The 12997-nt window shown below is 43.0% G+C and overlaps 1 protein-coding gene across 6 annotated transcripts in view; it reads right to left on the bottom strand.

The window, feature by feature from the left end:
• Nucleotides 1–12997, bottom strand: part of LOC6583845 — a 71280-nt gene continuing 58283 nt past the window's right edge. For 5 of the 6 annotated variants that reach the window (XM_015161435.3, XM_015161436.3, XM_032732089.2 and 2 more), the window contains 2 exons: nucleotides 12386–12634; nucleotides 2–1372 (listed from right to left, as the gene is read on the bottom strand). In XM_015161435.3, the coding sequence (XP_015016921.1) occupies nucleotides 383–1372; nucleotides 12386–12634 (1239 nt within the window). In that variant the 3' untranslated portion in view covers nucleotides 2–382. Of the gene's footprint in view, nucleotides 1373–12385; nucleotides 12635–12997 lie in introns of all 6 variants that reach the window. The other variant, XM_032732087.2, reaches the window with a different exon arrangement.

The raw sequence follows: 12997 nt of genomic DNA, 5'->3' as shown, positions 1-12997 counted from the left end.
AACCACACCCCACCAGCAATCCCACCATCCCCATCACATCTAAAATCCACGCCCACCAGGGGACCCTCTATGCTAATCGTGAAATCGTTTTTCATTTGAAACCGAAACTGAATCGCTTACGCTTTTGCATCAAATATACACTTTTACCTTCTTCTTCTTCTTCTTCTTCTTTTACTTCATCATCTTCGTCTTCATTAACACCTTCTTCGTCGTCTTCTTCTTCAGTGCGCTCTTCATCTTCGCTCCGTTCGCTCCTCCAATTTCGATTGACCTTTTCTCGACTTTGTCCGGCCCACGTTTGCCTCTCTTCCTCCTCAGTCTGCTCCTCAGTCTCCTTCTACGGCTTCTTTCGTTTGGCAAACATCTGAGACCACAATCAGAATCAAACATTTGTTGTTTTTGGCACGGCGCCCGTCTCGGTGGCTGGCTGCGGGCGCTCCTCCTCGCGCAGTTGCTCCAAATGGACCTGGACGACATGCTGCTCGACCTGTTGCTGTTCGACCTCCTGCTCCTCCTCGGTCTCGTCGATGTCTCGGGCCAATGTCTCGCTGCGCTGCAGTCGCCGCTTCTGGCTGCTGGAGCTGGGCTTCGGCGGCCCAGTTGGCACGGGCACACATATGTTGAACTCCTCGTCCGCCGCCTCGATGACGTCCAGCTGGGTGATATCGTCGACGCCGGCACTGGCGGCCGCTGCGGCGGCGGCTGCAGCACTCGTGGATGGACCATCGACCAATGAGGGCGAGGTGTTCGAGGATTTATTCATGGTAGAGGAACGCTTGGCGCTCTTGCGCCCGGCTGGCACATCCTGTAGCGTGAGCCGCTCCATGCGCAGCTCGGCCACCGTGGCCGAGGTGTGGCCCGGGCGCAGCGACTCATCCACATGGACGAGCACAAAGGGCAGCTTCAGCGACAGCTCCCCGCCCATGCCGCTCAGTGTTAGCTTCACCTTCACATAGTACGACACGTAAATGGCAAACACATTGCGATCGTCGCCCAAGCCACTCCCAGCGCCGCCAGCACTGGCTGTGCCCGCCGAGCTCGGTGGCTGGGGCATGGCCATGGCCGGGCTGGCCAGCGGATGCCCGGTCAGCAGCTGAGCGGCCTGCATGACGAAGTTGGGCGAGCGTATGGCCGAGGCGGCAATGGCGCCAGTTATCTCATCCGGCTCGGTGCTGCGCTGCAGCGTATCCTCCAGTGCGATCCAGTTCTTGGTGGGGCCGCGCTGAGGTCGCAGCGCTACGGTGGTGTTCAGTGTGCCACCCGGCGGTACGGTGCGGTCCACGGCGGGCGAAATATTCTCCGAGTCGGCGACGACGTTCTTAAACTTTCCATTGTTGAACATACAGACGTCCACGTGCTGAATGGCGCAGACCTGCCAAAGACAGAGAGACAAAGAGAGAGAGAGAGAGAGAGAGAGAGAGAGAGAGACAGTGAGTGAGAGAGCGCATTGAGTAACGTTAACAGGGTCATCGGGCCAGACGTGGCAACAAGGCCAGTGGGCTGCCAATCAAATTGGCTGCGTCAATGCGACGCAAGTGTTATATCAATATCAAGGGCATACAAAAGTCGAGGGTCAGCGAGCAGACGTAAATGGCGAACACCGAAACTCAAACACTCTACAGCAGAGAACAGGCAGGTAAGCAACGGAGAGGTGGCAAATAATATTTATGAATCGTTAATGAATTCCATGATTTATTTATGCTAGGCAATTATTGAAGATAAATAAAATTAATTGAAGATAAATAATCGTTTAATCAAATTTAAAGAAATCAAACAATTTTCTTAGTTTTTTTCTTTAGTATGTTAAGATATTATATTATATTATATTGCTCCAAAAAATGTATGTTATTATATATTTATTAAGCCTAGAATTCAGAAACAATAACTTCAAAAGATGTGTGGTAGTCAATCTGTTGCTCTTTTCCGGAACAGTCGCATCCGCTTTAGAGAAAAAACTGCTGATACTAAAAATATTCTGTGAAAATGTTCTAGAGAGCGATACGATATGGTTTCCATTAATTGCAACATTGCGATTATTAAACTCCAGCCAAGCCAAATCAGAACGATGAGGTACTTACAATGATCAACTATAGGTAGAGTCATCTCAAGTCACTTGGCTAATGGCCAGAAGTTAAAGGCGAATATCAGTGGCAAGCTTTAAGCTTGGGCTTGGGCTTTGTTGAGCGTATAGAGGACATCTTCATTGCTAGTCCCACAGTTAAGTCAAATGAGAATATTGAGCTTATAGGAGACTTCTTCACTATGCATATGTGTGAGTTTGTATGTATTATATTTTATATTATTCTAACAACCGTCTTTATAGCTATTTTCATTCCAACTCCCTGATTTCTATGACTCCAACATCTTCTATAGATGAAGTTAGGCTAAGTGTGATCTATGAATCCGAATCCTTACGCTTCACAGTCGACCTGGTTGCATATTGAACTCATTCGCATATCGATCAATTATAGGCAAGGTCCTCTCAAGTAGGGGCTAACGGTCAATTGAATTGAGGCCGCAAAGCTAATGGAAAAGTCAAGCGAATTGCTTGGCCAAGGCAGAGCATATTGTTTCCGTGACACATATCCGTTGAGTGTGTGTGTGTGTGTGTATATGTATATGTTTGTGTGTGAGAGTATTGGTTGAAATGATGGTAGCATTATTTGATTGCGTTGCCGCGCTTACTTCAACCTTATCTATGGGCAAGGCAATCAAAAGTAATGCACTCAATTACGTTCATAAATGCGGACACCGTCCGTCCAGGCCTGTGTCCTACGGCTAGGAGGCGTGGCGGCATTGTAGCCTTTGGTCTGCCCCTGCAATTGATTTGCCATTTTTGTGTTGCATTTTGTTTGGATTTTGGTTGTAATGAGGCCCATTTGTTGGGCCAACCTGATCGACCGGAATGTCCACATGTGAATGCGCCACACACACACACACACACACACGTAAAATTCCATGCGGGGCGGGTGCGGGGGCAACGCAGAAAGTTATCCGCAAACAGGTCCCTGAACGAACATCGAACAGTTACGCCAAACTTTGTGTAATGAATGTGTGTGTGTGTGTGTGTGTGTGTGTGTGCGTGTCTGTGTGTGTGTGCATTGAACCTCGCTTGCCCGATAATTGTTTTCATTAATTTAATATTCTGTTTTTTTGCCAACGTCGCATCGTTGCACTCGTTGCTCGGCAATTTTTCGCCTAGTTGAGCTCGCCTTTCGTTAATCGAATTTAAAGGATAGCATCCACTTGCATCCTCGATTCGCCGGCGGGCAACTCAATTATCGAGCACACAAGTACGAGAGGGCAAACAGCAAAGGGCTCGCTGAACCGATACCCTAAAAGTCGACGGACGTCGAGCTGAGTGCAGGGTAGCTGCTAGTCGGGCATGCCCACACACACTGTTATGGTAATTAATCGATAACATGCTCTTTGATCTTTTGTGGCAGACCTTTTCAATTTCCACTTTAATGATTGCATTCTTATACCGTCAACCAATTGAAAATGGGAAATCAGGGTATAACGGTTTTCTTTGTTTTCATGCTTTGCATAAAATCGATAGCAATCTCGTTTACAGTGTTATCGATTAAAGAGCTACACATTTTACACTCACATTCATATTCTACAATATTTTTTTTTTTTTTGAAAACTAGAAATCGGTGAAAGAAAATTTATTCGATAAATAATAACAAAGCTCAAGCTCCAACCAGTCCAGTTGCAGTCGCTGCGTCAACTGCGCAGTTAGCAGAGCGCCTGGATGTGTATGTGTATGTGAAGTGTTGATTCATGGCATATTAGTTATTCAAAGGTTTCAGGGCATCTGGTAGTCGAGCATTCTCGACTATGACCTTTCTTACATGTTATATATATATATATGTATATATATGCATATATATGTTTTTTTTTTCTATTGTAAGGCCAATGCATTGGTCGTAGGTCGAGCTTCTTACGTATGATTGGTTTGCATTCCTATACAGATATTAATCTATACAAATATTTGTTTTTCAATTTCTGTATTGTTTTTATTTATCAAGCGCTGCATTTATTACAGCTTCGATGTTGTCCGATTAAGGACGTCAAGCTGCTTCAATTATGAACAGTTTTTTTTTTTCGTATATGCTCAATCAATCGAGTTGATCAATTGCTTGAGACTTTAACTGTAGAAAAACTGTTGAACATATAGAACTTCACATATAAATACACGATGAGATAGCAAACGATAATAAAACTGGAAAAATTGGAAAAATTTTAATTAAGTTTGCAGTTTATATATCATAAAGATATTATATAGTAATATGCAACAGATTGATAGCTGAAGTTGTTGTGTTAGCTGTATATACCTGTCGTAAACTCTGTGTGCAGGTTGTAAATGCTTTTGTTCATTGTTGTTGTTGAGGTGTTAACATCGAGCTGTCATTCGTGTCAGCTTCACGCGCTCGTCACCGTTAATTACAGCGATTATCGATAGGACGCCAGCTCTCTCACCTGTCCCTCTCTCTATCCCTCTGTCTGTCTCTGTCTTTTAAATGTTAGTCAATATATTTCAGATATGTTAAACTTTCATATTCATAAATTTAACTAACAGTGAATGCGAACCTATTTATTTATCGCCTTGCAATGGGAATGATAAGAAAGATGGAACACGTTTGTATATGGCCACCTCTTACTTGGCGGAATGATAAAAAGTATTTCATCTCGAGGGTAGCTAAGAAATTGGTTTTCTTTATTTTCTTTTCTTTTCTTTTTTTTTTTTTGCCCGCATTAACTTCATTTGGCATTCAATTGTGAACATTTGTTGTCGCTTGTGCGACTTCGCTCTCGCTCAATTGGCAGGCATACACAAACATTCTCACACACACACACACACACACACACACAGAAATACCCATATATATACACACGAGCACGCATGTAGAGGAATATGCATACGCAGTTTTGGGTCCGACTGTGAGCCCATTTCATATTCATGACTGCCCAATAGTTTTTTGATTAAGTTACGTATACGCGAATGTTTGATTGTATTTAATTGACTGACAGATTGAGTGATTAAATGATTGAATGACTAACAAACGAACTGACTCGTTGGCAGTCAAACAGACTGATTGCAATTGAATGACAAGCTGACCTACTGTCTTATATAGATATATATCAGTCTGTCTGTCAACTAGTTAATGCCTCAGTCAGTCCTTCAATCATTTAGTTACTTCATGTGTCAGTCAGTTGAAATACAACCAAGCATTTAGCTACACTAGCCATCAATCACATCTCAATAGTAAATCAATCAGTCAGTCAGTCCGTGATTAGTTTTTGAAATTCGTCAATCAATCAATCAATTACTTAATTAACTACAATGGAGGAGTGGGTAAGTCAATCAGACATTCCGCCATTTACTCAGTCAGTCAGAATGAAGTGATTAACTAGTAAATCAATCAATCAATAGGCAATCAGCCAGTCAGTCATTCTTTTATAAAACTTGTCAATTAATCAATCAGTTAATAAGTTGATCAGTCATTCACTCGTTTACTCAGTCAGTCAGTCAGCTACAATTGAAACAATTCATCAATAAATTAGTCAATCATTAGTCAATCAGCCAATCAATTATTCTTTTATAAAACTAATCAATCCATCAATCAGTTAATATCAGTCATTCACTCGCTTAGTAACTGTGTCAGTCAGTTACAATGCAAGCAATTCATCAGTGAAACAGTCAATCAGCCAGCCTGAACTTGTTTAGTCAACTATAATGTAGCCTCTGAATGGCTGTCTATTAGTTAGTCAATCACTTAGGCAGCCTTAGCCACTGAGTCAATCATTTGATTGACATTTAATCAGCTTAGCCAGTTAGTCCGTTAGCCAGCGAATCAGTCAATCAGTCAGTCTGGGATTTTATGCATCGACCTCCGCACATCACATCTTCCCGATAATCCAGAAACTTGTTGCTGAGTGTGGACCGTTCTTAAGGTCAACTGAGTTGCCAAAATTACTGCATATATAATTGAGTGTGACTGTGTGTGTGTGTGAGCCTGACATTGTGCGCGCGTGTGTGTGACTGTGACTATGTGAGCATGAGTGAGTGTGTGTGTGCGCTTTTTAACTTTTCACTTTTATTGTTGACTTGCGGGGAAACGAGTCGTATAAAATTGTATAAAACCAAGAATTGAGCTGAACGCCAGCAAAAGTGAAAGCGAAGGCTGTGACAATAAAAACTCGACAACAGAGTATATTGTGTATGTGCATGCGCTTGTGTGTGTGTGCTTGTGTGCATGGGCATTTAAATGTATATTTAATAGCCTGAAAGTACAGAGCAACAACATACAAAGTGTAGCATACTTTTTTGGGACTTGTGCATGAAATATTGAAGAGACGAGACCGCTGACCATGGGACTAGATAAGTGCACGCTCACTCTCGCTCACTCTCTCTCTCTCTTTCTCTCTCTCTCTCTCTCTCTCTCTCTCACTCTCGCTCTCTCTCTCTCTCTCTCTCTCTCTCTCTCTCTCTCTCTCTCTCTCTCTCTCTCTCCCACCGGTTCTTTCTATTTATATATATTTATAGTTAGTGAGTGTGAGTGTGTGTGTGCGTACTTAATTGAACCAAATTGCGGTCGTAATCCGCTTTCATACGGAATTCGCACAAATGCTTTACATTAATGAGAAACCAGACACATGTTTCTCTGGTGGCATAAAGTGGCCGCTCATTAACTGAGTAAATACGTCGCTATCATTCCGAGTGCCTTTGCATATGCCACTGCATAAGTATAAGCCACATATACCTACATGTATACATGCACTATTTGGTACGGAAATACTTATTAGAGGGACTTTTGCAGTCACTCGCCGGGAAATCTAAAAAGCCAATTGCGAAGATTTTCCACTGATAGCAGGGGAGAAATGAAAAATACTTATAGTTGTCAATTAGTATGTGCTCTACACCTGTCTGTTGGCCCATAATTCGTGGCCTTATTGTACGGCTGGCCACAGTTTCCCATTTCAGCGAAAATCTCTGGCATTTGCGGTCGTCGTTATTCTTCGTAATTCGAAACATTTGCAATTTCTTTGGAAAATAATATCAAACAGTATTTAGCTATTTGCTATTTTACATTTCAAATCTATGATAATGCATTTGCAAATTTGATTTAATTTATTTTTATTTTTGCGCATCAATAATTTGTAAAGCGATTATAATGTTTCATAACCTCGCACACCAATATTTTTCATTTTAATTAAACTTTACCATTGTTGTACATTTGAGGTCAAAGAGATGATGTATGTATGTATATATATATATGTGTGTGTGTGTGTGTGATTTCATGATTCTCGCAAACTGCGTAATTTTTATACGATCGATGCGAGTTTGGCTTCCGGTTCATTTCTTGTTATTCGACTGTTTGCACTTTCCATTTTCCCGCTGGCCTGTTTATCGGCCAGTCAGTCCGTCAGTCGGTCTGGCCGTCTGTCTGGTTATCTATCTGTTTGCTCATTCATAAATAATGCAATGTGAAAATACAGTGGGCTATAATCATATAAATAAGAGCCCTTGACAGCCGCACACCCCGTCACAGCAGAGCGCAGTCAGAGTCAGTGCCGGTCTCTGGGCACATTTCTAGCTGAATCAAATGTCCACAGTTACTTAGCCAACGGGTATGTCTCTCTCTCTCTCTCTCTCTCTCTCTCTCTCTCACTCTAGTAGTTCCTGTTCCCTCTCCCTCTCTACCTCTCGTTCTGTTTTTTCCGCTGTTGATTCTTCGATGCTTTTGCATTTGGTATTAGCTTCAAGTGGCCGGAAGCTAGTTTATGTGGCCTACGTCCTCGGCCTGGCTATGAAATACGCAACAGCAATAGCAATGCCAGCGAATGCATGCACCGCAATAAACCGCCTCCTGCCCCTGCCTCTGCCTCGGCACAGCAACAATTGAATCGTAATGCGCCTCCTGCCGCTGCTGTTTCTGCTGCTGGCTGACGTTGCGTATACGCAACAGCTGTCATACTAAACGCCACCCATAGAAATGAAGTCGCTCGTATTTACGGCTCATTTTTCTGGTTCTTAGCGAACGGAATTTTAAATCACTCGAGCGCAATGCCAAATGCCTAATGCCATCTGCCAGCTGCCAGCTGCCAATTGCCAATTGCAATGCGGGTATCGACGGGCTGGAGACGACAGGGAACAGAGCACGGTGAACGGAGGACGGGGCAGGGGCGAGAGTCGAGCATCGACAATCGAGAGCCCAGCAGGCTGTGGCAAGAGGCTTACGCAAAAGCCAACAGCTGACAGAGCAGACAACGAGCCGTAGCTACTGCACTCATCAATGCAACAATGCCGTGAACCTGGGGATAGGCTGCTATTAGTGGCGTTCCAATGAGCAGAACGTAGGCCAGGACATATGCAAAAGGTCACTGCCGCACATATATACAAAATCTGACAAACAAAAATGGTAGCTTGCCTGTACTTATATGCTCAAGCTAAGCCTAAGACAATAATGAGCATGAGAAGGAGCAAATTTATAGTATATATGAAATCTGAAGTCTCGCGTACAATACAATGTACCTGCCTTGTCTTCCTCTCTTTCTGTTTGATATCAATATTTATATATGATATAAATTCAGTATTTCCAGTAAAATCTAAGGAACTTCATTATTCACAGTATCTAGTATCAATCTAAGCATCAAATACGATCTTCCTGCCGTCTACGCTCCCTTTCTTTCTCTTTTTCTCAGATATCGATATATGTCGACTATAGAACGATGCAGTATTTTATGAAAAATTTGAAGATAAGGTATGATATTTAGATAAAATATATATACAATATTTCGCAAACTATATATCTTTCTCTCTCTCTCTCTCTCTTTGTTTCTATCTCTCACTGATATCGATATATATCGACTATAAAACAATGCAGTATTTTTAGCATGCCTAAATTTGATATGAGGACATATAATAACATTTTAATAACATTCTCTCTCTCTCTCTCTCTCTCACCCTCTTTCTCTCTCCCCCTCTCACACACAATATTTCCATCTCTCCTCTTATGTCAATATTTATAAATCTATGTAATATTTCAAGTAAGATCTGAGTCACATTACTTTGCCTGTTACATACACGATTACAAGCTGGACATGCCCAATTACAGCTAATGGCTACAGGGCAGACGACCAAATATGGCTCGAACATGTTAGCCAAAAGTAAGCGCATGCGGCTAAACTAGAGCTGAGTCAAGCAGAATCCGCTCGGAGCGTGGCCACAGCAATCCTAGTCGAGTCGAGGGATGGAGAACAGAGACGTGGTGGGCACACACACACCCACAGCACACACACACACACACACGCAGAGAAACACCTTTACCGTTACCTAAGTGACAATCTGATATTGTAGCATACTTTTGTGGGCACAAACTCGCCATTAATACACTCGCCACACACACACACGCACACATACACATGCTCTATTAGTGTGATTAAAGCCGTTTGTGTGTGAGAGAGAAAGAGAAAGTATTTGCTGACATTGTCTACGTAACCTTCGTGGGCTTTGCGTAAGCAAAAAGGGGCTGCCAGCTCGTTGAAAGTAGCTGCGGGCACACGTGCACATGTGTTTGTCTTTGTGTCTGCGTGTGTGTGTGTGTGTGTGTGTGTGTGCTCTAAAAAAGTAAAGCCCATAAAATGTATAAACACAATTTTCACTCGACCTGAGCCTTTTGCCAGGCTCCTCTACCATTTCCACTTAAGCCTTAAGCTACTCGCCAACCTTCTGCCCGCTGTCGCACAACTATTTCCTTTTTGGCCTCTGTTGCTGCTATTGCTGCTGCTGCTTCTTCGGCTTCTTTCCTTTTGAATTTTCTCGAGTGGCTACACTCCAGAGATTGCACATTCTATGCTAGCTTTACTTATTTCGTTCATCTTATTTATTATATACATATCTATTTTTTTCTTTTTTCATTTTTCGCCAAGGCCCAACGTCATTTGCATTCGCTGATTCTTTGTGTCCGCTCGGGCCCTACACCCAGCTCGTGGGCATCTGGCCGAGAACGGCTTCTCAACTGTTTTCTCAGCGGGCCATTCGCTTTGTCAGCCAAAATTCGGTGCGTGGGCAGGCAACAGCAGCAGTAATAGCTAAAGCAACGACAATAGCAACGTCCGTCGCTGTTTGGCTTGTCCGCCTGCCCACGCGGCGTATGCGTAATATTCGTTTGGTGTTTATTAAAAGCTTAAGACTCAATCAGCACTTTGCTTGGCGCACACCACACTCAGCTCAACAGGGCCCCCTCGACCCTTCGACCCCTCGACCCTTTCGCCCTGCCCAGCCCGGTGAACAAAAGCCATGTGTACATTGCACCGCAGCCCCAATACTCTCCATTGGTATTCTCTGATTATTTGCTCAGGATTGTCAGCTGGAGGGCTGCAAAAGAGTTAAGTTGTGATTGTAAACAGCTTAAATATGATTTCGAATTCAATATTTCTCTCTCAATATTTCTCTTAAGAGTTGCTTTGCGGCATGCTGGCTGAACATCCATCGGATTTCAGTTCAATTGTTATACTGTTTTACAACGTGTGCACAGATTAGTTCTTACATATCTCGCCAACGTCTGGCCACTGCATACTTCAGCACAAGCATTAATAGTTTTCCATTTTCTCTCATACTACTCTGTAGCATTCTACTGCAATATGTACTTAGGCAATCGAAGTGTGGTCGACGACTAAAGCTCTTACTTTATGGTATACAAGTATTTAATGCTGTGCTCGTTTCAGCAACTGCTTAAAACTCTGCATGTTGTCCTGTCTAAGCCACTTATTTCATTGTTATACAGAGCTCATGGCTCATCACTGTCGGTATACAAAGCTGGTGTACACATTTGTTTTAACAAAGTTTTATACAAATATGCTACAAAGAGCTAGTATACAAATGTGTTATACAAAAGTGTTATACAAAATTGATCTGTTATACAAAACTGTTATACAAAATTCTTATACAAAATTGATATACAAGACTTACACAAAAAAGTGTTATATAAAATTAAAATGTATAGAAAACTTTTATACAAAATTGCTATACAAGACTGATACATGAAAGTGTTATCTAAAATGAATATGCTATACAAAACTATTCTATAAAACTGTTATACAAAACGGTTATACAAAACTGTTCTACAAAATTGTTCTACAAAACTTCTATTAAATTGTTATGCAAAATTGTTATACAAAAGTGCTACACAAAACTGTTATATAGAGCTATTACAGAACAATATTCAACTGGCAACTATTATATTCCACAGCAGCTCAATTAATAGACCCAAACAGCATGCATCTGCCCTTGTACCCAGTGAATGGGTGTGTTGAGCGTACGTGTTTATAATATTAATAGGACGCTTCGCACATGGCTGTATCAGAATCACTGATGATTTATTTTGGTGGCTGTGTGTGAGTGTCTGTGTGTGCTTACATTAATTTTGATTGCCAAAGCAATTGTCGCAATGGTGACCGCCCACTGAGCGCTAGGCATGTGGCATTGTGTTATTGGCAATTATCAGATATCAGGCGAGAATCTAAGCAATTGGCTTACATGCATTTGCCATTAGACTGAGGCAGTGAGGGGAAAGTATAAATTAAAACTGTTTAGAGTGCTGGTGCAGACTTTTGAGAGTTGGTAAATTGAAACAAGCTTTTGCTGCTGCCCATGTTGTCCCTTTAGCTTACATACAAGTTAGCTAATGATTGCCGTAAAGTCCATCTAATTGGCTGCCGCAAAGGTAGCAGTAAGCTCTAAGCCAATTGGTTGCTACAAAAACAGCAAACTTTAAAAGCGAACGGCCGGAAGTTATAAGCCGTTCCCTCGTTACCATCTGATTGACTGTCGCAGCTCTGTCGGACAGTGCGCCCACAAATGGAGCAGTCCAGAGTTCCTCAAAGCAGTGGGCATGAATAGAGAGTTGGTCTCTTTGGACGTGGCTAAGTGCCCAACTGCGATATGTGGCATGTGCCAACAGCTGGCAGAAAGCCAAACGAGTTATTGAAACAACTTGTGTGGAAATGCAACAGTTAGCTCAACGTTGGGTAAGGGCAACATGTGCCAGGTAGCTGCAGCTTGTATCTCGAGAAGGGGAGCGGGAGATAGCAGACAGCCAGAATGATCAAGAAATTGTAATGCAAACAAAATGTTTATTAATCGAACGATGACAAGAAAGTCGTGAAGTCTAGGAGGGAAGTCAGCCAGATATTATTTTAGAGAACAAGCGCGATTTCTTATGATAGAAAATCAAAGAATATGCAACATATATACGACAAGGTATTCCCTGGTCAAAGATTCGATTCGAAATTCGCAGCGATATTTTCTATACATTCAGGACTTGGGTCTTAGCTTAGATGTAGTGTTGCGCCTTATCGTTATCGGTTATCGACTTACCCGCACTTTGCGCACCGTCTTGCGGCTATCGTTGCGTATGTTGACCGTGACATTGACGTCCTCGCCGTGCGTATACCAGCCCTTGTCCAGGCTGGCCCTCAGGCCGACGCGGCCGTCGTGCAGCAGAAACGGTTTATCGACGGCGCCCTGGGGTCCGCCGCAAGGTCCCACGCTGATGCCGCCAATGCCGCCGGTGACGCCGGCATTGCTATGGGGTGGCAGCATTTCGGAGCCAGTGTTGTCGCAGTGCTGCCAAGGAATCAATCAGACCGAGTTTTAAATTGACTCAAAATTCGTGTGTGTTAGGTTAAGTTATGCATAATTAATTTGCCAAGCACATCAGGAATCTGATTCGCCTGGGCGTGCGGCGTGCGGCGTGCGGTTAGCCATAAGCTCGATTTGCGACTGCCTAATTACAATTCAACTGGTTAGCTATTAATTAATGTCCTGCCCAGTTAAACCATTTCGGGAGTGGGGCTGGGGGCTCGGCGCGATGGCTGGTCAATGGGGAAAGTGAAACAGTTGACCGTATCTGTATTATTGAAGCGGTTGCCTTTCGATTAACTCTGCACACAAATTAATTGCGCGACTCAGTGCGAAGCAGTGCTCGCC

The sequence above is a fragment of the Drosophila mojavensis genome, unplaced genomic scaffold (assembly GCF_018153725.1).
Source record: "Drosophila mojavensis isolate 15081-1352.22 unplaced genomic scaffold, ASM1815372v1 contig_136, whole genome shotgun sequence".
Taxonomy (NCBI): Eukaryota; Metazoa; Arthropoda; class Insecta; order Diptera; family Drosophilidae; genus Drosophila; species Drosophila mojavensis.
The sequence above is the reverse complement of the archived record's forward strand: the minus strand, read 5'-3'. Positions and strand labels throughout refer to the sequence as shown.